Consider the following 25,656-nt stretch of genomic DNA (forward strand, 5'->3'; position numbering starts at 1 on the left):
ATGGACCCGATAATATTTCCGGCATCATTTGACAGTTATGTAAAGGAAAAGCAAATGAAAAGGAAACACTCTAAAAGCAAGCTTTTACTTTGAAAACTTGCAATTTAGGTTATTTTACTTGATAAGCATAAAAATTAAAGATATGAAACTGTTAAAAGATTGAACTAATTTGTGGGTCAGATTTATTACGGGCATTGAAACGTATCCTGGAGACGAGGGCGGACTCTGTAAGAGAATACAATCATTTCTTTTCCCTCTTTTTATTTCATACATCTCAAACCATGATCAGTGATGACAGAGAATTAACAAATAAACAACAAACAAATTCAGGCAAGGGCTGATCACGTGTTCTTCCAGCCTTCTGGATGGACTGGTCGTATGTTCTTCCATAGTGTCTCAGCAAGGCGTCGCGATGGACTGGTTCTATGTTCTTCCATTGTCACTAGCTAGTTTACTGGATGAACTGGTTGTTCCAACCATACTCAGCCAGCCTCCTGGATATAGACACACTGTACTTGTGTTTTCCATCGCTACTCAGCAGGCCCAGTAGAAAGAGAGTGACCCATTGATCTGTACCGCTCCAGGTCCTTTAAAGCATACCGGTAGTACACAACTTAATTTATTGCATTGGAAAATATGAATCAAATGTGGTAGTGTATTCAAATTTAATGAAATATTCATTGTGACAATACCTGAAAATGGAACTTGAAAGGAAACACTTATGAAAAGAAACTTGTACATTGAACATGATATTCATTTATAAAATATACAATATCATCAATATTCATTTTCATATTTATGTGACAAATGACCATTGAACAACTGAATAAAACAAAGACAAACCTTTGCTGATACTGATGGCCTTATTTTACGGAAGGCTAACTCAAAGTGTTGCTTATTAACCAGGATGGTGTCACTGGGTTGTGCCCCATGTTTCAAGATGGCAGCCTTCAGGGCAAACACTGAGGCCTCACGGACCAACGCAGCCAGATCAGCCCCTCTGTAATCAGTATAATTTTAATTTAAGCATTTTTTTAGAATTTATATACATGTAGTCATAATCAAATAAAAGATTATTGGAATTCTGTTGAAGTGAACAGGCTTTTGCCCCTTTGAGCCAGATCTATTTATTATCATTGAGCCATACTTAAAAAGACTAATTGACAAAAGAAAGAAGGAAAAGCCCATACGTCAAGCATTGACAGCGAGAGTCACCCGAGAGTACAGCTAGTTCGACATCCGGATCCAGGGTAGGCCGTGTCCCATTCTGAAACACAATATTCCAACTTCATAATTGATTTCAGATGATAGTAATAGTACCAGAAATTAATGGAACTTGATTGATTTACACAGATATTCCTGACTGTTATAAAACAAACAACTATAGTGTCATATTCCTGACTGTAATAAAACAAACAACAGTACTATAGTTCCACAAGTATTTATTTTTTCTTCTTTTTTTTTACTGTTTAGACTGGTACAATTGGCTATTACTGGTAAGACTGGTACAGTTGGGCTATTACTGGTAAGACTGGTACAATTGGGCTATTACTGGTAAGACTGGTACAATTGGGCTATTACTGGTAAGACTGGTACAATTGGGCTATTACTGGTAAGACTGGTACAATTGGGCTATTACTGGTTAGACTGGTACAATTGGGCTATTACTGGTTAGACTGGTACAATTGGGCTATTACTGGTAAGACTGGTACAATTGCGCTATTACTGGTAAGACTGGTACAATTGGGCTATTACTGGTAAGACTGGTACAATTGGGCTATTACTGGTAAGACTGGTACAATTGGGCTATTACTGGTTAGACTGGTACAATTGGGCTATTACTGGTAAGACTGGTACAATTGGGCTAAAAATAAATCATACTTTCATTACCCTATCTAAATAAAAATGACAACGTTATAAGTGTCAAATGGTTAATTAGCGAAAGTGTGAGTGGTAACCTTGGTGATACAGGTGAGAATGTCCAGACGGTCCGCCTCGGTTGGGAGGCCCACATACAGTGTCTTGTCCAGTCTCCCAGGACGTAACACTGCCGGGTCTATGATATCTGCAATACGGATGAGGTTTTAGTATCATGACGGTTTTCATTAGTTGCTCAAACGTTTCTCTTAAAATAGAAATGTATTATGCTGATCGAGTCATTTGCAGAAATACCTCATACAAATAATGCAGATACAAGAGCCATTAAAAAATATGTTGACTTTCTTTAAAAATTAAGATTTTTTATGTTTTCTAATAATCTTCTGTACGAATGTAAGTCCTGGTATTCTTATTTTAGCAAACTGCAATAAGAATAGACAAATACATCAACCTTCTAGTATTTCCAAAAAACAACAATTATAAAATGTGGAGATTGAGTATGCAACTGAAAGTAAGATTGTTATAAATGTTATAGTAACATACATATATACATGCATATTATGTTTTAAAACAATGTCAACATAAACTCTACATATAAGCAATATCGTGTAAAACTGATATATTTGTTGCATCTTGAAGATTGAAGATAACATTGCAAATTACTGCTTTTTTTGAATCTAAGCTGCAGGCAAATTTATTTAATATTCCTTCGATTGCAAATGATCAAACAAAATAACTATATTATCTCGGCCTGTTTTTTATGAGAATAATGGATCCATGATTAAAATAACGTGCGTATCTTTCAATAGTTAATGTTGTTCAAAAACTAATTTAAATGTTCCGGTGTAGTCAAAATTATATTATAAACTAAGACCTAATTTCTATTTAAAGCAGAACTAAGCGGAATAAAGGTGTTTCTGAACTATAAATAAGTATGTCATTTGACATCATTTGCATAATCCATCTCTATTTAACATCATTACTACATCAGCAAAAGCGATATTACCAAATAAAATCGTGTGCATTAAGAGAAGAGATTCTGGTGTTTTCCTTGTGGTGTATAACATCTTAATATTATCTGAATTTAGGTTTTTGGCCCAAGAGACTACCTAATTTTTAAATGGCCTTTAAAAAGACAGGTGTTAAAACCTATGTTTGTTCATTGTTGTAGAGATCCTGATGTATGCTACACACACCACATATAGCAGGTACATTAAACAATGCAAGTACTAATGTGTATGTCATCATTTTCCTGGAACCCCCCTTAACCTAACATAGTAAATGTCTTTTACATACCAGGCCTGTTTGTGGCGGCCATAATGAAGACCTGACGTCGCTCCTCCAGACCGTCCATTTCAGTCAACAGCTGATTCACTACACGCGCACTTGAGTTGCCCTGTAATATTCATGATATATGTCCAAGCCTATAAAGTGACTGCATCATTATGAAAGCTTTTTTTATGGTCGATTCTGTTTCCTTTTGACCAATTATAAGTCAAGGGTGTACTTCATCAAGAATCTTGAGAGAAATTTTGTAATAAAGGATCAAAAACAGCTCAGAACTACCCTTGGTACTGGATCAATCCTAGGATCTTTTATGAAATGCCCTTCCTGAGGCAGTATTTAGAAAAAAATATTACACACCACAGAGGGTCATATGGCATTATAAGGAGCTACAAGTCAGCCACCAAAAGTGTATATAGACCGCGGCGTTAGCCTTCAATTTCTCAATCCAGATTCACTTTGTTGGTACTCATTATTAGTGGTAATATAAACACACACATTTACAGAACTTGCTACACATGGATATAATACCTCAGAGTGGCCAGAACGTTTTGGACAAAGGGCATCTAACTCATCGAAGAATATCACACATGGAGAGGAGTTGCGGGCCCTCTGGAAAACAGTTCTCACTGCTCTCTCACTCTCTCCAACGTACTGGAATGCACAACATACATGAGGCATTATGTGAAAAATATCACCAAAATACTGTTATACTGGTATACACAACATCACATACATGGGGGGTAATGTGACATATCCCAAACATACTGGAAAACACATCACATACATAGGGTGTAATGTGACATCACCAAAATACTGCACAACATCACAAACATGTGTTTAAGTGACATTAATCACAAAAAGGTCTTCTATCGTTCAACAGTTTTTTAGGTAAAGTTAAACAAAAAGCTTCCATACTCAACATGGTGAGAAGGCAAGCTGTCTTGAAGATGTATGCAGTCACTCGTTTTTAAGTCCTATCTTTGGTAAGGTATTTTAGTCTGAACTTAAGCCTTCCATGGGTAACTTTTTTTTTATTACACATGTTATATATGCTAATGAGGTAAACCGCTAACGTGGAGAATGTCAGAAATGAGTCAGTTTGAAGATACACGTAAACTCAAAGAATGAGAATACAAACTTGAATTAGTGTACTATTAAAGAATGGGATGGTCTTTCTTATATTATAGCAAAACTGATAAAACAATATCAATCACTCATACCATATTAAGAAGCTCTGGGCCCTTCACTGAGATGAAGTTGATCCCCGTTTCATTTGCAATTGCCTGAAATACAATCATTTCAAAATGAAGAATGTTTTCAACTCATGTACTCATGTTCAATAATTAAAAATAATTTTGACAACAAGAATAGATCTATGTTTATTTTTATGCAGTCATAATTTGTTTCAATGCACAAATATTAAATAGATAAGGGATATTCTAAATATGGCACAAAAGTTTTTTACAAATTATTGCAATAACCTGGTAAATAGCAGTTATATATCTGTTGTTACAAAAATCTACCGTATTATATCATGCATAGGACGCACTTTTTTACCTCCAATTATTGTCTTAAAAAGGGCCTGCGTCCTTTCTATGCTATTAGAATTGCATCTGTTTTTTTCCAAGTCCATTTCAGGTCGAAAATATCGGACCGGGGAAGAACGCGGTAAAAGTAAGTATCTGTACTGCGTCACCGAAGAGAACAACTGACATAGGTAAAATCACGCAAGTTAACACACGCAGAAATGTTAACTTTAAAATGATTTATTGAGAAATAAATTGAAAACAAACATGAGTGTTTACTTTTTTACAAAAGGGACGCTACTCTCAAAAACTCGATGTGAGTCAGCACTTTAACTGGTTTGAGTTATAACGGCAACGGAAAATCGGGAAAGGAGGTAAATATCAATTAATCGTTGTTCATGATTTTAATGTTTCGATATTTTACAAAACATTTTGTTGTATCTTACTGTTTTTAAAAAATAATAAAAGAATGTGCATAACGCAAAGTAGCATTATTGTCACTATCAAATCTTTTTCAAATGTGCGAAGGTGTGAAAAACACCCGCTGTCTGTCATTAGAAAAACATCCATAGAACGAACTATTGAGATGTTAATACCGTATGGTTGTTTGTTCGCACTTTACCCATCGTGCCTTCCGCTGGCAAGGATAATTACCGACACGCATTAATTATGCCTGACATGCTTTAATCCGCGCAGCGACAAGCCTTATCAAAACAATCATCAGTTTTGACAATACACAGTTTTGCAACGGTTGCAACGGTTGACTGTCATTCAGAACGCATGTCGGAACTATTGCAACGGTTGACTGTCATTCAAAAGGCATGTGGAACTATTGCAACGGTTGACTGTCAGTCAGAAGGCGTTTCGGGACTATTACAGCATTTGTATAAGTCTTATAATATGCGTGAATGTTCTCAAAATGTCAAGACTTATATCATTGTTGTGTACACTAAATTACCGAAATACGACGATAATTATCGAAATACACAAGACAGTTATCGAAATATGCCTTATATACATTTTTTTTTTACTTCAATATATGTTATAAATACTTTACCAACCTCGATTTTTCGGCTCCGATTTTGACATTTTTTCGCTGCGTCCTATCTTATATATTAAGGGTTTTTACCCGTTTTTTCAACTATTTTTTTGCCTGCGTCCTATCTATGCTAGCGTCCTATACATGATATAATACGGTACATAACATCACAGAGTAAATGACATCACCACCTACCTTAGCCAGGAGTGTTTTCCCGCAGCCCGGAGGCCCCGCAAGGAGGACACCTTGGGCTCTGTTTAGGCCCAAACTCCTGAACTGCTCCGGGTGCTGCACAGGTGCCTGTTGGGGGGCAATAACAATCATGTTTTAATACCGTCAATAGGTAGCAACAAGTGTACATTGTACATATTTTACACAGAACTAATTACAGGAACAAACCCTTCAGATTGTAGTATAATTTCAGTAGTTCTTGATGGACTGTTCTTACAAAAAAACAAATCCACAATTTGAATAAATTCTAACTTTGCATTGCATATCATAGTGCACTCCTATGATCACTAGCTACTTCAATGTTTAAAGTAGAGAAAATCTGACTGACTTTACATACCAGTATAGCTAGCTGAAGTTCTTCCCGTACATCCTTGAGAGCACCAATGTCGTCCCATGTGACATCAGGCACAGTTGCAAAACCCTCACGCTTGGCTGACGGCTGCACACACTTCAATGCTTCCTGAGAAAGGATATTTTACAAACATAGCTGATGGAACTTTTTAAAAAATATGATAATAAATCATAAGGAAGTGTCAATGTTCAAGTTGATGGCTGTTAAACATGTAAAGCTTGTCATTGAATGCATTGCATTGAATTTTGTCAACTCAAAAACACTGAAGTTCAAAACTTGACCACCAAGCCCATTACATTCCATTCAATATAACGTCTTAAAGAAGATACAAATCATTGTAATTGTGTGTTTATCTTGGAAAACAACAACAACCAGTTCAAGTGCTGATCATGACATGCCACTTGCAAGAACCAAATGTGTGTGGAAGGCAGACAAACCTGGAAGTCTGCCATGGTGATGTACAGATCCTTTAGCTGGTCCTCTGTCAGTGGGGGCGTGTCCTTCAGCCATGACAGAGCTGAAAAAATATAGCCAACAAATGTGTCAAACAGTACTATATCTTCAAGGTCATATGAAGTCTGTGTTAAACTTTCCCATTCTTTTCACAAATAACTAGAGCTGTCACAGGAGTGACGAATACCCCCAAATGCCGCCTGGACACAGGAATGGCAAACCATTCCTTTGAAAAGAGGCCATAACTCCAAGGTTACTGCACACTACATCTTCTTTTATCATGCATGTATTGTTTTATTTAAATCTGTTGGGTAATTTAGAAGTTACACTGCTGACAAGAAAAACTAGCCTTTCATGAGTTATCGTCCGGAAACCGTTTTTCTATTTTTAGTAACAGTGACCTTGACCTTGGCCCCACCAGCCCCAATATCGAACTTGACCTTTATCTTCTGATGTTACACCTGTGTACCAAAAATTGTTAAAATCTGTCTAGCCTTTCATGAGTAATCGTCCGGAAACCGTTTTTCTATTTTTAGTAACAGTGACCTTGACCTTGGCCCCACCAGCCCCATATCAAACTTGCCCTGTATCTTCTGATGTTACACCTGTGTACCAAAAATTGTTCAAATCTGTCAAGCCTTTCATGATTTATCGTCTGGAAACCGTTTTTCTATTTTTAGTAACAGTGACCTTGACTTTGGCCCCACAAGCCCCAATATCGAACTTGACCTGTATCATCTGATGTTACACCTGTGTACCAAAAATTGTTCAAATCTGTCTAGCCTTTCATGAGTTATCGTCCGGAAACTGTTTTTCTATTTTTAGTAACAGTGACCTTGACCTTGGCCCCACCAGCCCCAATATCGAACTTGACCTGTATCTTCTGATGTTACACCTGTGTACCAAAAATTGTTCAAATCTGTCAAGCCTTTCATGATTTATCGTCCGGAAACTGTTTTTCTATTATTAGTAACAGTGACCTTGACCTTGGCCCCACAAGCGCCAATATCGAACTTGACCTATATCTTCTGATGTTACACCTGTGTACCAAACTGTATCTTCTGATGTTACACCTGTGTACCAAAAAGTGTTCAAATCTGTCTAGCCTTTCATGAGTTATCGTCCGGAAACTGTTTTTCTATTTTTAGTTACAGCGACCATGACCTTGGCCCCACCAGCCCCAATACTGAACTTGACCTGTATCTTCTGATGTTACACCTGTGTACCAAAAATTGTTCAAATCTGTCTAGCCTTTCATGAGTTATCGCCTGGAAACCGTTTTTCTATTTTTAGTAACAGTGACCTTTACCTTGGCCCCACCAGCCCCAATATCGAACTTGACCTGTATCTGCTGATGTTACACCTGTGTACCAAAAATTGTCCAAATCTGTCAAGCCTTTCATGAGTTATCGTCCGGAAACCGTTTTTCTATTTTTAGTAACAGTGACCTTGACCTTGGCCCCACCAGCCCCAATATCGAACTTGACCTGTATCTTCTGATGTTACACCTGTGTACCAAAATTTTTTCAAATCTGTCAAGCCTTTCATGAGTTATCGTCTGGAAACCGTTTTTCTATTTTTAGTAATAGTGACCTTGACCTTGGCCCAACCAGCCCCAATATCGAACTTGACCTGTATCTGCTGATGTTACACCTGTGTACCAAAAATTGTCCAAATCTGTCAAGCCTTTCATGAGTTATCGTCTGGAAACCGTTTTTCTATTTTTAGTAATAGTGACCTTGACCTTGGCCCAACCAGCCCCAATATCGAACTTGACCTGTATCTTCTGATGTTACACCTGTGTACCAAAAAAATTTCAAATCTGTCTAGCCTTTCATGAGTTATCGTCCGGAAACCATGAAAACCGACAGACCGACCGTCAAGCTCACTCATACCCCCTCAAACTTCGTTTGTGGGGGTATAATTATGAGTGGGTTGTGTAAATATGAGAAATTATCAATGTCCAGAAAACATAGTAATTTAATTTACAAACTTCACTGCTTAGACTTTTAAATACTTTTTAATAATTTTGGCAATGTGCATTTACACAATTTCAACTAGAATCTGTTGTTTTATTTTCACAATTTTATATTACATTACATATCTTGTATCAATGTTTTCACAGAAGTAAATTTACTCCAGGTATGTGTCTCACAAACAAATTGTACATTAAATGATTCTCGGGTATTATTTAAAAGGGTACTGCTAGGTGATAAACGCAAGGTATAGCAGTCAATATCTTGTACTGGATACAAACTGAAATCCCACATTAAAGCTGCAATCTCACAGCTTGAACTTTTTGAAACCTTGTTTATATTTTGTCCTAGAAGGAGTCAATTTATGCAGAAATGCATGAAAACCAGTGATAAAGGACTGCTGACAAAAAATCTGATTGCAGATTTTTATGTTTAAGGTCAAAAATGGATGTCTTATGATTTTTTCTTAAACCGTTAGTAATGCCTTAAGCCAATAAAACTTAAATTTTCAACAAAATATGAAAATCTGCGATCTGATCTTGGGTCAGCAGTCTTATACCACTGGTTTGCAGAGATAAACACAAAAATTGGCTCATTCCACAACAAAAAGTTGTCAAAACGGTAAATCTGTGAGAGTGCAGCTTTAAATAATTACTTTGTGATCTATTATGGTTAAAACAGCCTGTTTTTACAAAATGTATGAATTTTACATATTGTTTGGTATCATGTTATAAAACCTTTTTGAATGATATCAAATAAAATGGAATCACCAGGTATCAAACATTTACATCAAATAGGGCAATTGATCTGTTCTTTACCTGAAAGATAGTCTTTGCCTACATTGACCAGCACTTTGTCCACAGTCCTGTTGGATGTAATCACAATGCTGGTATTAACCATGTCAGCTGGAGTGTTTACACTGTCACCCACAACTTCTCCATTGTCAACTTCCATATCAGTGTCAACTATACTACCTGCTACAGCTTTACTTACTAATGTATCATTGTCAGTTCCACCTGATACTTTGGGCTCACCTTCTGTACATGGTAAAATTGAGGAATCACTACTTTTATTTTCACAAGATCCAAATTTCTGACCATTCACATTTGTCAAAACAGGGTTCAAAAGAATTTTATCAGTTACACTCTTTTTATCTTTAATTGCTTCTACATCAGCTGGCACTTCATGTGTATCACTGGTTTCCATGTTTTCAGTAAAACTTTTTATTGAACATTCATTTAATGTCTCCATGTCAGGTTTATCAATAGCAGGCTCATTTTCCTTATCAGAATGACTGTTGTTTTCAGTTTTGTCACTAACCTCTAAAGAAGAACCTACAGGAGCTTCTTTAACGCTTACTAATGCATATCCACTTACTGCTTTAGCAAACTTCATGCTGGTAAGGTTTGCATCTATTGCTATTTGTTTACCACCACAGGAAGCATCAACATGTGCAGCAGGGACACTGTCAGCACCAGAAGGTGAATTATTTGTAACAAACACTTCAGCAGGAGGAGATGCATCTGTTATATTGGTGATGTCTTCTGTTATATTGGTATTATCATCTGTTGCATTGGTTATATTCTCTGTAACATTGATTTTATCTTTTTGGAGCATCTGGAAAACCCTATGAAAAGAATGAAATTATAAATCATGAAAAGCATTGCAAAATCTTCACTTGTTTTTAGATGAAGACAACCCGTGCTTGTTTGGTTACATGCAAAGATGTATTTACTCGGAGAAAATTAAGTTGTAACTTCAGTCATGCTGGCAGCTGTCAAAATGCGTACCTGTTTACAGCAGAGATGGCCGCCTCGCGAGTTAGAGCCATCAAATCTGCCCCAACATAACCTGGGGTTGAGTGGGCGAGGGGTTGGAATGCAAAGTCCTCATGCAGCCTTAGACCCCGACACAACACCTGCAGAATCCTGCACACACAGATGCAAGAATATACTTTTTTCATTCCAAAAGCATGGCAGAATATTCAAGTATTGTAAACTTAAATTTGAGTAAATTAAACAAGCAAAAAGTTCTGGTATTTTGTATATTCAGTTCTACTTATGTGAAATTGATTGTTTATCTATACAATTTGTGAGAAGTACCAAAAAGTAAAAAAAAATATTTGCTGCTACATTTTTTCTTTAAATTTCATTGTTTTTTTTTCTATGAAATAGCTAAGAACTATTTTTACATGAATTTATACATTTCACACAAACTACCGGTAGATCATGTAAAGCATGAAATAATACTGAAGTTAAGCCCCACCTGAGTCTTGCCTCCTCATCAGGGATTCCCAAAGCAATTTCTCGATCAAACCGGCCCGCCCGCCGTAACGCCGGGTCCAGGGAGTCTGCCCGATTAGTCGCTCCGATCACCAGCACATGACAGCTAACATTGGCATTCAGGTCTGAAGTAGATTTGGACAGAATATTGTCAACATATTTTTTTTTAAAAATTAGATATATGAATAAACAAGAGGGCCCTGAAGGCCCTGTATCGCTCACCTGATCCAATTCAATAATCATGAGGTATGTAATAAAAACATTTATACCTGCTGGAATTAAAAAATATATTACTTAGATCCTTCCTAGTGACCAAGTGTTTTTTTAATATCATGGATGATTTTTTTAATATCACGGATGACCCAGTTGTAAACCTTACCTTGCTGTAATAAGTACATTCTAACCAGGTTTCATATAGACAAAGTAGAGAATATGGCCTCAACAGTGTTTTAACAATGTTTTTTTTTATAATTTGACTTCGTGACCTAGTTTTTGAACTCAGGTTACCCAGTTTCAAACTTGACATAGACTTCATAAACACAAACATCCTGACATAGTTTTATGGTGATCAAAGAGAGAATGTAACCTCTACAGTGTTTACAAAGTTTTTCTATGATTTGACCTAGTGGCCTGGTTTTTGACCTCTGATTACCCAGTTTCAAACTCTACCTAAAGATCATCAAGAATAACATTCTGATCAAGTTACATGAACATATGGTCACAAATGTGGCCTCTAGAGTTTTAACATGCTTTTCCTATTATTTGACCTGGTGACCTAGTTTTTGACCACACATGACCCAGATTCGAACTTGGCCTAGAGCTAATCAATAGAAACATTCTGACTAAGTTTCATGAACATACAGTCATAAATGTGACCTTTAGAGTGCTAACAAGCTTTTCCTATGATTTCACCTAATGACCTAGTTTCTGACCACACATGATATGGATTCAAACTTGACTTGGAGATTATTAATATAAACATTCTGACCAACTTTCATGAAGATACAGTTATAAATGTGACCTCTAGAGTGTTAACAAGCTTTTCCTTAAATTTGACCTGGTGACCTAGTTTTTGACCACACAGACCCAGATTCGAACTCGGCCTAGAGCTTATCAATATAAACATTCTGACTAAGTTTCATGAACATCAGTGTTCGACACTAACGGGGTCCCGGGATCCCGAGGACACCAATTTTTCAGGAGGGACACCTGAACTTCGAAGTCCGGTATTCCATCGGGACACTTAAATTTTTGACTGATAAACGCTAAATATCAATAAATAAGTAGCATTTAATTAATTTATTACCTAAATTCGGGCTCCCCTAAATTTCTTGACAGCACATGTCAAAACGATATTATTAATTATCATTATCGGACTCATCAAAGCGAAAGTATAGCTGACTATTTGACTATAGTTACGTCATGAATCTATAAATAAACAGGTCATTTCACAAGGCGCATGCAGGTTAACGCTTCCGTTTTGTTGTTTACATTTTAAACAAGGTCAGAGCTGACAGAGATTTATTATCGGTAAAATACTTATGTGGAATTGTTTTGCTTATGTGTCAGAACCGCCCAAAAAGATGCCAACTCTGGTGATACCTTTTATATAATATGATACGACCTTTGAGTATTTACAGTAACATTTACGACACAAAAGAACAGCATCCTACATTCAGCATTCTTTGTTAATTGGCATTCAATTTATCAATATTCTTTGTTAATTTTAAAGACATATATTTTATGCTTTGATAAAAAAATAATAAAAAATAAAATTTGCAGGGTTTTATTCATTAATTCAATCAATTTATAAAATTTTATGACTTTTTGGCGCGAAAATTAACATGTATACACAATTTTTGGTCGTCTGCTCTTCCAGTATGCACTACGACTGTTGGGCAGTCTGATTGATTTATCAACAGCTCTACTAAATATTGATTGGAGTTTTCACAAGCCAGATGTAATATTCCTACAGTTTCTTAATGAAAAGCACCGACATTTGACAAGACCCTGAACCATGATGTATTTTATGCGTATTTTCCAAAAATCTAAAAATAGTAACAACATCAAGTTTTTGTTTACATTGTATCCATCTCTGTTTTTGACTGAAAACAAAAGGGACTTAGACATTCTCCCGCTTTTGAACCCAATCTACCAACTTAGAGACCAAAATATACCTCACTGCCATTCAGTGCTACTAACCTGTCATTACATGCTGCTGAAAACATGTATAATATGGTGGTGTATACTTGCATTACAAATTGAAAATTAAAAGGATGTTGAATTTAATATTAAAACAGGCTCAACAATGAAAAAAATGTAAAAAGTGGAAGGGACTCCTAATTTCAGGAAGGGACACCTGATTTCAAATGTTGGTGTCCCTTCGGGATCCCTTGGAAAAATGGTTAGTGTCGACCCCTGAACATACAGTCATAAATGTGACCTCTAGAGTGTTAACAAGCGTTTCCTATGATTTGACCTAATGACCTAGTTTTTGACCACACATGACCCAGATTTTAACTTGACTTACAGATTATTAATATAAATATTCTGACCAACTTTCATGAAGAAACATTCATAAATGTGATCTCTAGATTGTTAACAAGCTTTTCCTTAAATGTCATAATACTCTCAGAAATTGTCGCTGTATTTCATCTACAGTACAACTGATAACATTTCAATCAATACTCAAATCTATATATACCACTTTCTTGTACATTTGAATCAACACTCTCTCTATATATATATACATCTTTCTCATTGAGTTTTGTAATGTCACATAGAGATAATAACTAAAACATGTATTTTAAATCAGGATCACAATATTACATGTATTTTATTCTATTTATTATCAACATTTTTTTTTATGAAGTATTTTCTGGTTGCCTTAATCAAAAATATCTGACAATTTCAACAAACCAATAGCCTTTTAATGTAATTGTCCAACTGAGCAATAAGCAAACTACAGAACCTTATCATAAGCCAACATGATAACTCCTGCATATCTAAATCTGTTAAAATGGGCAATGATCAGAGGTCCGGATGGTATGTGAATGGCTAAATTTAGATATACATGCACTCCCAGCATGGAACATGCATAGAGGGCTTTGGGAACTGTCTCAGGCCAGTACCTGATTTAGTACCACTGGTGAAAATTAAGAGTCAAACGGGGAGGCAGTTAGAATAATCAGTACGCCCCATGCTTGAACACCATTAACAGAGGGGAGTGGGAGAAGTATATGATATCTGGCCACAAGCCACCGAAGGCTGTCCTCAGACTTCCACTGTAGCCCACATGCCAGTCAATAGACCTCTTTTTATTAAATGACCCTTGGGTCCAAATTGTCCAATCAAAATTAGTGTCAATGTTGAAACCAGTGATTTTTTTATGTAATTTACTGCCTTCTAATGGCTGATTCCCCTTACCAAACAAATGTCCATTTTTCCCAAAAATTTATAAAAAATTCCCAATTTGATAAATGCAGATTACATGAATGAATAAACAAGAAATGTTTGTCAAACAATATGCCCCCCCCCCTTCATCATTAAAATATTGTCATATCAACTTTATAACTTATCTTTCTTAAAAACTGTACCTACTATCCTCAGACTTTGAATGGTCATAATCTTAAAACTGCCTCGAAGGCATCCAATGTCAATGACAAATCAGCTCATGTTTTACCAAAGTCGATTTTTTCCCAATTTGCAAGGCACTGGCTGTAAAAATTAATCCATAACAATCATTGTTAACATACTGCAAAAAATTCAAACTGTAATACTGTATTGGTTATCAAGTCAGTCTATTTCTGTAGGTCTGCCATTTTTATGTAGATTAATGTTCAAGAATTATTTAATTTTATAATCCCATTAGAAATGTAAATGTAAAACATTTGAAGTTTTACTAACTTTAGTACTTGAGTATTCTTCCACACAATCCACACAAAACCTTATGACTCTTGAAAATCCAACAAGTATGAGATAATCAATTAATTAAACTGACATTCTCTGTTTGAACAAATATAATTGTTTTTAGATTAAAGAAGTTCATGATATGCATATTATGTTTGCATATGGTCAATATCTGTTGCGAATAATCAGAGCATGTGCTTCATGACTGAGGAAGCAGCATAAGGTCCTGAACTTAAACTTGTTTCCTAGTTAATAAGAACAGAGAACCATAATGCTATTCTGTTTTATAATTCAACTAACCATCCATGCAGGCGAGAAGCTGCGCCACAATTCGTCTTTCCATATCCTTGGAGGCTGTCTCACGTTTCGGTGTTATTGCATCAATCTCATCGATGAAAATCACACATGGAGCTGTTTGCTGAAATGGAAATCAAACTTGAAAATTACATTGTTTGTTTTTGTATCAATTGTAGAACAGAATCATGGAAATAAGTCAAAAAAGAAAACAACAAAATAAACAAAATTAAATGCAAAGATTATTTTGATGGACACATTTACTATGAAAAGGTTGTACATAATTCAAAATAAGAAAATTGTACAATTAAATATTTCATTTCAATTAATCATTTCTCAGACATAAAACCTCAGAAAACATTTCTGACAAAACCCCTGGAGACATACCTGACAAAACCCCTGGAGACATACCTGATAACATCTCTGGAAACATACCTGATAACATCCCTGGGGACATACCTGATAACACCCCTGGAGACATACCAGGGGACATACCTGATAACATCCCTGGGGACATACCTGATAAAATCTCTGGAGCCATACCTGATAACACCCCTGGAGACATACGGGATAATTTCCATGGTGACATACCTGACCCCTGGTGACATACCTGACAACACCCACGGATACATACCTGATAACACCCATGGTGACATACCTGATAATACCCATGGTGACATACCTGACAACACCCATGGTGACATACCTCACAACACACCTGGAGACATACCTGATAACACCCCTGTTGACATACCTGACAACACCCCTGTAGCCATACCTGACAACACCCCTGTAGCCATACCTGACAACACACCTGGTGACATACCTGAAAACGCAACTGGTGACATACCTGACAACACCCCTGGTGACATACCTGAACACATCCCTCGTGGCATACCTGACAACATCATTGATAACACCCCTGGTGACATTCCTGACAACACCCCTGGTGACATACCTGACAACACCCCTGGAGCCATACCTGATAACATCTCTGGAGACATACCTGACAACACCCCTGGTGACTACATGACAACACCCCTGGAGACATCCCTGATAACACCCCTGGAGACATAACTGATAACACCCCTGGTGACATACCTGACAACACCCCTGGAGCTATACCAGACAACATCCCTGGTGACATACCTGACATCATCCCTGGTGACATACCTGACAACACGCCTGGTGACATACCTGAGCTTTCTCAAAGAGGTCTCTTATCTTCTCCTCAGAATCACCGGACACACCAGACACGATCTCTGTGGCAGCAAGCTTTATCAAAGGAAGGTCCAACTCCTAACAAACATAAAAAATTGGGTTATTTTTCAAAGGACAATACTATTAGTTATGGGGTTAGTTGGAAACCAGATATGGGATATACAAGGAAAAGGAAACATCAGGTGAGAGCGAAGCTCGAACTTGAGTATGGTTTCCTGCGCCCCGTATATTCCATATCAGGTCACCTATTTACCCCTTAATGTATATATCACGCTGATAACCTATTTAATTGAAAAATGCTTCATGGAATTTGAATTGACGCCGTTTTGGTACAATATAAGATTAGTGACCCAATATGGAGAAATATGGGGTCACATGGTGACCAGTACTGGACGATGGTGTTGCCTCATTCATGTTGGATGCTTGATATTGTTATATATTCAAGTCTATGACAATCTGCTTATATTTTCTTCAGCGTGAACATGATTTTTTACTGACAACATGAGATTATGAACTTTTGAATTTTGCTGGTACTTTTCTAAGAGGCAAAAATTTTAAACAAATATTCCCGTCGTAAATTAATGATACATTTCTTTTGGTTCATTTAGTTAAGTGAAAGGCACACATTGCCAATAAATAGTACAGCGAAGCACCTTACCCCAGCAATGGCATTGGCGAGTAGAGTCTTGCCACAGCCAGGGGGACCATGTAGAAGAAATCCTCGGGGTGGGGTCACGCCCAGCTGCTGATAAACCTCTGGATGACGCATGTGTACCAGCAACTTACAGATCTCCTACAAGTACATGCACATAGGGGTATGTTATCATCATGCGTATCATGCCATGGAGAGCATTGTTTTCATTCCATAGGAAATCTAAACCTGGCTTTGAGAACTTTATCTTAAATGAAAAAGAAAATTTATAAAAAGGTAGCTGGTGACAGTCCTATTTGTTAGATGACAGTGATGTAAGCGAGTGATGACATTCAATTTCAACAATTTTAGGCAAATAAAAACGCATTCATAATTCTTCTTAACAAAAAAATAGATCATATACTCAGAAATATATATGCAGTTATGCTTCCCTTCATCACTCAATCTACTAGAAGTAGGATACTAGTATTTTATTGATACAAACAGAACTCAAAGACAAAGAACAGAATCATTTACCGTTAGACATTTCTCATTGCCTCCAACATCAGCAAAGGTTACAGTTGACTTCTGCACTTCTAGACCTAAAAGATCAGCAATATTTTACTTAAGCATTTTACAACCAGAACTTTTCATGTTATATAATTCTAAGGACAAAGATAGTGAATGCACAAAAGCCTACATTGACTTGTCAGGGCTGCATTTCTAGTGATTCTGGGGTAAAAACTCCCCTCCTTGAAAAAATAGTAATAAGTATAACAAAAATTGCCATGAAAGGGGCATTCTTCTTTTACAATATGCTGTCACATGTAAGAATCAAATTGTATGAATGTGGATCTAAATTACATTTGGCACAATAATACATTAGATACGATCATATTAATCATAGTGTTTTAGCCAGTAATTAAAAAGGGCAGGGTGGGCCAAAAAAGGGCAGGGTGGTCCAAAATAGGGGCATGGTGCTTTCTTAAATGGGAAAATAATGCGCACAATATTAGCTTTGTATTGTTGTAAAACAACCATGTACCTTATCAAAGTACATGCAAGTTCATGCACACATTGCAGTAATATCCCTACAGAATTTTTCCTTCTTGTTCATTTTCACTTCAGACACTTTCTTTACCATCTCGGGTTGTTGTCTGATTTTTTGGGGAGATGTCACTTCTCCCACCAGTCAAATTAGGGAGAAGTGGGTCGACTTTAAGGAGAAGAGATACTTATGGTAAAACTTGAGATAAATATTGTGACATGCCACAAAACTAATTAAATTCACATTTACTTTGATTGCTTTTACTAGATGGAATGTTAAAAAAAAAGTGTTCTTTTTCAAAAGTGTACTTGACTATAGTCTCCTTTTTGCAATGTATAATTGACCTCCAAAAATTGTCTAAAATAAAAACTAAGACATTTAAAAAAAATACCATTTGAAACAATCAGAATATATATTATATGAGCTGTTAAAAACATTTAAGTGCAGGGGGCGAATCTTGTTTGGATAACAAAAAGGAATATTGAATGCACCCAGTATTACTGATTTAGTGTTTTAGCTAAAGCGGAATGGAAGGGCGGCCCGCCCTGCCCTTTTTTTACCCCGCCCCGGGTGCACTGTACTTGCAGTGTAAAAACAAGGCACACTTTTTAGAACATTGTTTCGTTTGAAGCAGACAGTCATTAAAAAACACGACGGTGGCGCTAAGAAAATCAAATTCTTGACTTCATGACCAATATTTGATAGTATTTATGTTGAATATATATTCAAATTCAATTGTTTACTAATGCTTGACAACATTTTTCATCATTTCTTTGCTTTTTCTATCGCAATTTAACAAACTTTTTATCATTTGACCAGTGTCTTCTCTGATTGGTTAACATGGGACGTTTCGATAATTGGATGATAGACGACCGAATTATGTGATTAGGAGATTAACGATTATAAGTGGCTAAATTAATTAAATTGTAACAACATCGGCATCAAAGATCGACATTTAGAAGTACAACTTTGACGCCTCAGACAAGGAATAATGTGTCATAATGGACAGCAATTAGCACCCTGATTATAAGCGTGAATTACCGTTAATCAGACCCGCGGTGATGACGGTCGTGTGCCTTAGCACGCACTGATTAGGAAATGGCGACATTGACCAATGAAATACTTTTAGGGTGATAAACAACGATCTGAATGGCCGGAAGGGCGCAAGGGGGCGGGAAAAATATGACAGGGCGTGTAAAAAGGGGCAACGGGGCGGGGTAAAAAAAGGGCAGGGCGGGCCGCCCTTCCATTCCGCTTTAGCTAAAACACTAAATCAGTAATACTGGGTGCATTCAATATTCCTTTTTGTCCCTTTGAAAGGGCCAAAGCAACATTCTCCTACAAGTGCAAAGGCAGCCCTGTCTGTCTTACAGCATTAAACTTCAAATATCATGCAAATAACTCAAGTCAATTTTAACTTGTCTTAAAAGAAGAACATAAAAAGATATCGAACCTTTGTCAGGTTTCTCCTGCTTGCCATCAGGCTCTGTGTCACTGCCTCCCCCGTTATTTCTGCGCACCCTCTTGCTGCTCCTCCTGGATGGCTTTGGTGTCTTTGACCCTTTTCTATCCCTTGCAGACTGGTCAACAACCACCAGTCTGTTGTCCCCCCCTGGGCCAGTCCCTGGTCCTACAGTGGTGTGTGAGGTCAGTCTGGGGTCTGGGATGTCCTGAACAGTTGAAGTGTCCATTACTTCCACTGTTGGGTCTGGGGACTGGGGAGGCGTACCAGATATACCTTGATTCTCATCAGAGATACCACTGTGTATCCTGCTCGGATCCTCTGTTATGTTGTCATCTAGTTGCACACGATACAACGTCCCAGATTTTGTCCGTGGGTCAGATTTGCTGTTTACATAAGCACTGTAAGAGGTTCTGGAAGGAAGTGCCCCTAAAAACTTCTTGATATTTGTATCTCTGGAAATAGGTTGTGAGTTTTCCCCTTTCTTCGGTGAATCTCCTTTCCTATCTAAGAAGTATTTATCAAATTGAGTTCTGCGTGGCCCTACCAAACCAGTAGAGCTTAAGTTTCGATGCAGTGCATTCGGGCTGGGATACAAGATTTTTGATGTTATTTCATTATACAATGAATCTTCTTCATCTTCATCCATCTTATCTTCAAGTTCTTCTACTTCATCATCTAGTAAAGCAAACTCAGGTTTTACATGGCCCTTGTTTCCATGATCTTCCTTTCCGTGTTTTCTCTTCAGACCTCTACTTTCTGACTCTTCCTTACTCTTATATAAATGGTGTGGACTGTTCTTATACAGATTTGACATCATGTTGTTGACAGCATTTGTGCCCTGAAAAGAAAAAAAGTAGCATGAAACTAAAAATATGTCAATAAACCATCTCCATACAAAATTACCGGTAAAACTATACATTTTACCTCAGCAGAAATACCATTCACTTTATTATGGATTTTAACTATTCTTGATTTAACTATTATTCATTTGAACTCAATGCAGTGATCTATAACGCCTTAGCATCATGCAAATGTAATTCAATTGCCAATTGAAAGAATATTGTCATACTAGTATTTGTATCAACCAATCAAATAAACATGTACATTATGTGCTTTTTAGTAAAAAAATCAAATGAAAATTGATGAAAGATGACCGTAATTGTCTTTCAACAATGTTGGAATCAACCATTGATTATTTGATTGAATTTGATCAATGTGCCATCACAACTTATTTAAATGCACATCTAGTGAATGTATGAAGCACCTGTGATCACATAAATACCCCCCCCCCCCCTGATTTTTATACCGGGTTCATTTCTTCGTCATCTTGTTGGGTCTCATCTACCTCCACATCGTCATCTCCCTGTGAGGAGTCATACTGGATGTCCCCATCAGAGTCAGAGTCAGCGAACTCCAGGGCTTCATCATCAGGCTCAAGTCTCAGGTCGTTGGGGCTGGTATGGGAAGTACAGTGTTAAAACAGGTTAAACTTATTCTTCGATAGAGTTTTTATCTTATTAATCAATACAATCGTACTGTATCACAATATAAGACAATACATACACAGTTCCTTTCTTCCCCTTATGTTTTTCTGCCCGGTTATTTTTGGCCTTGCCTCCGTTTTTCTCCCACACAGCATACGCTGAAACCAAAAGATCACTTTTAAGTTGTTGTTTTTCAAATAACTCAATGTACCCATATTGATATACTTTAAGAGGTATTTAATATTGTGAACATACAATGAGTCTACATAAATGAAATACTGCTTGAACATGAATACAGTTGACATTAATCCATGAACTTATTCCTATATAAATAATAATTACTATTTGTATCATTATATGTATGTTATTTGTTATCAGGGCTTCTGTTAAGGGAAGTTTGGAAGTATATTACTCTTAAGAACAGAAACCTCAATCATTTTGGATAAAACTACCAAAAGGAAAGTCTTTGAAATTAAAAATATCAAAATGTGGTCGAAATGTTAAATGAATTTCAGAAATTGAGATGATTTGTTTAAATCCACTTTTGTGGAACTGGTTTGTTTAATTGCAATTCAAAATTTCATAAGAAAGGGTTTTACATTAGTTAAAAAACAATTAGTGTTTAATAGACTTGAACTTCCATGTTTAGATTAAAACTCAAAAAATTTAAGGCAAGGAAGTTTATAATTCCATTCCAAATACTTCATGGAAGCCCTGTAAAATGTATTGACAAAAAAATCTCCATTAGATAATACATCAAAAAATATTTCTATCAGTATTTCAAACTACCTTTGTCAACATACTCTCGGAAGGGACCCTTTTTCTTTCTGGAGTAGTCACTTAAATAGTTGAAAAGAATTTAAACATATAACATGCATGTTTTATAACTGTTGTTATTTTGGTTTACAATTTACCCATATTATAATAAATACTTAACAATAGTGCATAAACCTGACAAAACATTCGTAAAGAAATGGCAATTTTCTCTTAAATAAATAAAGATAACTGACTCAAAAAAGGTATAAAAACAAATATAATTTTTCTAACAATAAGAAATTGGCATGTGGAGCATGTGACTCACTGGTATCGGTTCTGGAGGTACTCAGCCATTGAGGGTATGCTTATGAAGTTTTTGTTAGGGACAGTATCTAAATACTGAAAGAGGAAAGACAAGTTAAATCATTTATAGGGTACAACAAGTAATCAAAGTACATATTGTGTTGTGTACTTTTATTGTTACTTAAATGATTTTAATTGAAAACAAGATGCCAATGCGGCAACGCCGCATTAAAGCCGGATTTTTATTTGACGATGAAATTTTGCAAACCGAGGATTTGAGCTAGTGACCTAGTATTTTTAGTTTTTGATCTGAGGTGACCCATTTTCACAAATGTTTAAGACAACAAGTAGACAAATATTCGAAGCAAGTTTCATTAAGATTTGACAAAAATTAATGAATTTTTATGGCCATGGAATTCTTTCCTAAGGCAGTAACTCTGTAATTAGCTGAAATAGAATTGCAATTCCTGTACACTGCACTCCCTCTCATTATGATCTATCACTGTATGAAGTTTAATTAAATTCCATCCAATAGTTTTCAAGTTATGCTCCGGACAAGAAAAAAGAAACAAAGGGCAGTAACTCTGTAATTAGCTCAAATAGAATTGCAGTTCCTGTACACTGCACTCCCTCTCATTATGATCTATCACTGTATGAAGTTTTATTAAATTCCATCCAATAGTTTTCAAGTTATGCTCCGGACAAGAAAAAGTAACAAAGGGCACTTACTATGTAATAAGCTGAAATAGAATTGCGGTTCCTGTACACTGCACTCCCTCTCATTATGATCTATCACTGTATGAAGTTTTATTAAATTCCATCCAATAGTTTTTAAGTTATGCTCCGGACAAGAAAAAAGTAACCAAGGGCAGTAACTCTGTAATAAAGCTGAAATAGAGTTATGGTTCTTGTGCACTTCACTTCCTATCATTGTGTTTTACCATTGTATGAAGTTTTTATAAATTCCATCTCGTAGTTTGCAAGTTAATGTCTGGAAAAAAAATGACAGCAAAAAACAAATAAAGGGGAATAACTCAGTAATTAGTTTAAATAGAGTTATGGTTCTTGAACACTGCACTTCCTCTCACTGTGCTTTTCCATTGTATAAAGTTCCAATGAATTCCATCCAGTACTTTTCAAGTAATACTCCGGACCAAAAAAAGTAACAAGGGGCAATAACTCAATAATAAGCAAGAATAGAGTTATGGTTATTGTACACTGCCTATCCTCTCACTGTGCTTTACCATTGTATGAAGTTCCAATGAATTCCATTCAGTACTTTTCAAGTTATACTCCGGACAAAAAAAGTAACAAGGGGCAATAACTCAATAATAAGCAAGAATAGAGTTATGGTTATTGTACACTGCACTTCCTCTCATTATGCTCTACCATTGTATGAAGTTTGATTACCATTGGATAAAAACTCTTGATTTTATTACATAAAATGAAAACTTTAACGCAAAATTGTTAACGCCCGCCCGGTTTTCACCATTCTATAACCCATAATTTTTCGATGAAAAATCCGGCTAATAATAATATTATCAACCACAAAGTATAAAATGAAAACTAGTTGGATGAGGCAGATTTTTTTATTTCATATTTTCTTCTGTAGTTCAGGAGTATATCAGGCTTACTTACAGCTACTATTCTATGAATGAGTTTAGGGTCCTTGATCCGTTTCTTGTACAGCCTGTGTGATGTTTCCATCTGATCGTCCAAATCCTGTTTGGAACGGGGCTTTTTTTTCTTCTTGGTTGATTTCTTCCCAGTTGACTCTTCCTGCAAGCCCGATGTCTGGGGCTGGGGAGGTAGGGGGACTTTGAACACATCATCGTATGACTCGTCTGGTTCCACGCCATTTGCATAAGCTGGCTTCTCAATGTTAGCTTTGATTTTATTTGTACTGGGCTTAAGTTCTTGCTCTTTAACAACAGCATCTTTAAAGGAATGACATGTGTCGATTTCTTTCTTTTGATAGATTGTGATAGATTTTTCAGTTTTGCCTGAATCATGGGACTCAATTTTCTCTTTGTTCTCTTCAGAAGTGTTGGGTACTACAGCCACTTTATTATTCTGCAGGTTTTTGCTGGGGTTTTGTGCAGGACGAACCTTTTTCTTTTTTGCCATGTTTGATTTTAGTCTGAAACAAAACAGAAAAGAATATCTTTTTAATAAGGTTACATGACCATACAAATTTTATACACGTCCAGGAAAATCCTAATTTAATAAATAAGCTGTTTAAATAATCAATTTAATTTATTTGACATTAACAAACATTCTTTGGAATTAAATGTCACACTCAAAATAATTTCCACACATACCGGTAAGAGTGTTTTTTTCCACTTTTAGGGGAATGGTGGAGCGGCACTTTAATAGGGGGAAAATAGTAGCGATGGGCAATCGGCTTGGATTTTCATAATTGATTAATCGAAGACCCTGATTGATAGATTATCCGATTAATCGGCTGTAATCGGACAGTATCACAAAAGCATCATTTCTGACGTACATGTATATATCAATAAGGACCTTAGTTTTCATGTGTATTTCATTTCTAATGCTTCAGTCGGAAACAGGTATACTTTCTGGCATATTGAATAATTCTAAAATAATTAAAAAAATATATATTCCAAGGTTTATGAAGTAAGGGAACATTTCATGATGAGATTTACTTAAGTTGACTTATAAATTAATATTATTAAAATATTATATTATTACATTGTTATGTTATTTATAAAATAATACAAGGTTGACCATGGCTTTCGGTTGATAATTGCCCCAGTGCGAAGAATAATTGCCCATCCTGACATTGCAAATGAGTGTCAGAAATCAAGAATGTTAATTCAAGTAGAAGATTCGATTGAAAGCTTACATGAAAATCAAATCATTCTGTCCCAGTTTTACAACATGTCTAAAAGCAAATTCCTCATGCCGCCTATAAGTCAAGCAATCTGATCGTTCTTCAAGCAAATACATGCAAATGAACACCACAAAGGTCCCGATCCCCTCCTGAAAAATAATTAAATTTACCCCTACTTACAATAAAAATCCACTTTTAAGGAGAATTCACCTCTGAATTTTTAGCAAATGTAGCATTTAAGTGCCAAACATATGTTTATCGGTTTGTTGAATGAAAGTTTTGAAGAAAAAAAATGAACATTATATTAATCAATTATCATGTTAATTTTTTTCCCTTTTTTACCAAAACAAGGCTTTTTCCATATGCAAGCCCCTGCCACCAATTAATTTTATCTTCCAGAGTGAGACTTAGACAAATACAATTCAACTATCATTCTAACGATGGAACTATCCGAAAGCTGAGACGTCCGAAAATACAGTATATTTGACACATTTTAAGCCAACAACGACTAAATATTCAGTTAGTTATTAATTATGAGCAGCTCATAGTAACAACTGACTTATTAAAAGTATATTATTGACAACAAAAAATCAAAATACCGTGCAAAATGAATACAAATCAGCGTTGTTTTCATAGACGTGCTCACTCAAAAAAGCTACCGAAT

General features: G+C 36.2%; 1 protein-coding gene across 2 annotated transcripts; it reads right to left on the reverse strand.

Annotated features, from left to right (window-relative positions):
* Nucleotides 1-244: 244 nt before the first annotated feature.
* On the reverse strand, nucleotides 245-25,656 carry LOC128218422 (uncharacterized). 2 transcript variants are annotated; one of them, XM_052926089.1, is made up of 25 exons: nucleotides 25,592-25,638; nucleotides 25,005-25,141; nucleotides 23,774-24,275; nucleotides 22,158-22,231; nucleotides 21,866-21,915; nucleotides 21,156-21,234; nucleotides 20,899-21,046; nucleotides 19,581-20,430; nucleotides 17,617-17,681; nucleotides 17,107-17,241; nucleotides 16,425-16,526; nucleotides 15,234-15,351; nucleotides 11,008-11,149; nucleotides 10,533-10,670; nucleotides 9,561-10,369; nucleotides 6,751-6,830; nucleotides 6,299-6,421; nucleotides 5,926-6,030; nucleotides 4,386-4,448; nucleotides 3,694-3,816; nucleotides 3,175-3,274; nucleotides 1,959-2,065; nucleotides 1,191-1,267; nucleotides 844-1,000; nucleotides 245-587 (listed from the first exon to the last, which is right to left on the reverse strand). In XM_052926089.1, the coding sequence occupies exons 2-25, from the start codon at nucleotides 25,106-25,108 to the stop codon at nucleotides 531-533; spliced, it is 4,308 nt and encodes a 1,435-aa protein (XP_052782049.1). In that variant the 5' UTR covers nucleotides 25,109-25,141; nucleotides 25,592-25,638; the 3' UTR covers nucleotides 245-530. The 2 variants fall into 2 exon arrangements, with proteins under 2 accessions (XP_052782049.1, XP_052782054.1); XM_052926094.1 differs by lacking the exon at nucleotides 25,005-25,141 and having other exon boundaries at nucleotides 25,592-25,656.

The sequence above is a fragment of the Mya arenaria genome, chromosome 2 (assembly GCF_026914265.1).
Source record: "Mya arenaria isolate MELC-2E11 chromosome 2, ASM2691426v1".
Classification (NCBI taxonomy): domain Eukaryota; kingdom Metazoa; phylum Mollusca; class Bivalvia; order Myida; family Myidae; genus Mya; species Mya arenaria.

Coding starts and splice junctions, on each gene's coding strand:
- LOC128218422 (XM_052926089.1), bottom strand. CDS start 25,108: ATGTATTTGCTTGAAGAACGATCAGATTGCTTGACTTATAGGCGGCAT. Junction 11,150..15,233: donor GCTTCTCGCCTGCATGGATG/GTTAGTTGAATT, acceptor AATCTACTTCAG/ACCTGAATGCCAATGTTAGC. Junction 1,001..1,190: donor TCTCGCTGTCAATGCTTGAC/GTATGGGCTTTT, acceptor TACTGATTACAG/AGGGGCTGATCTGGCTGCGT.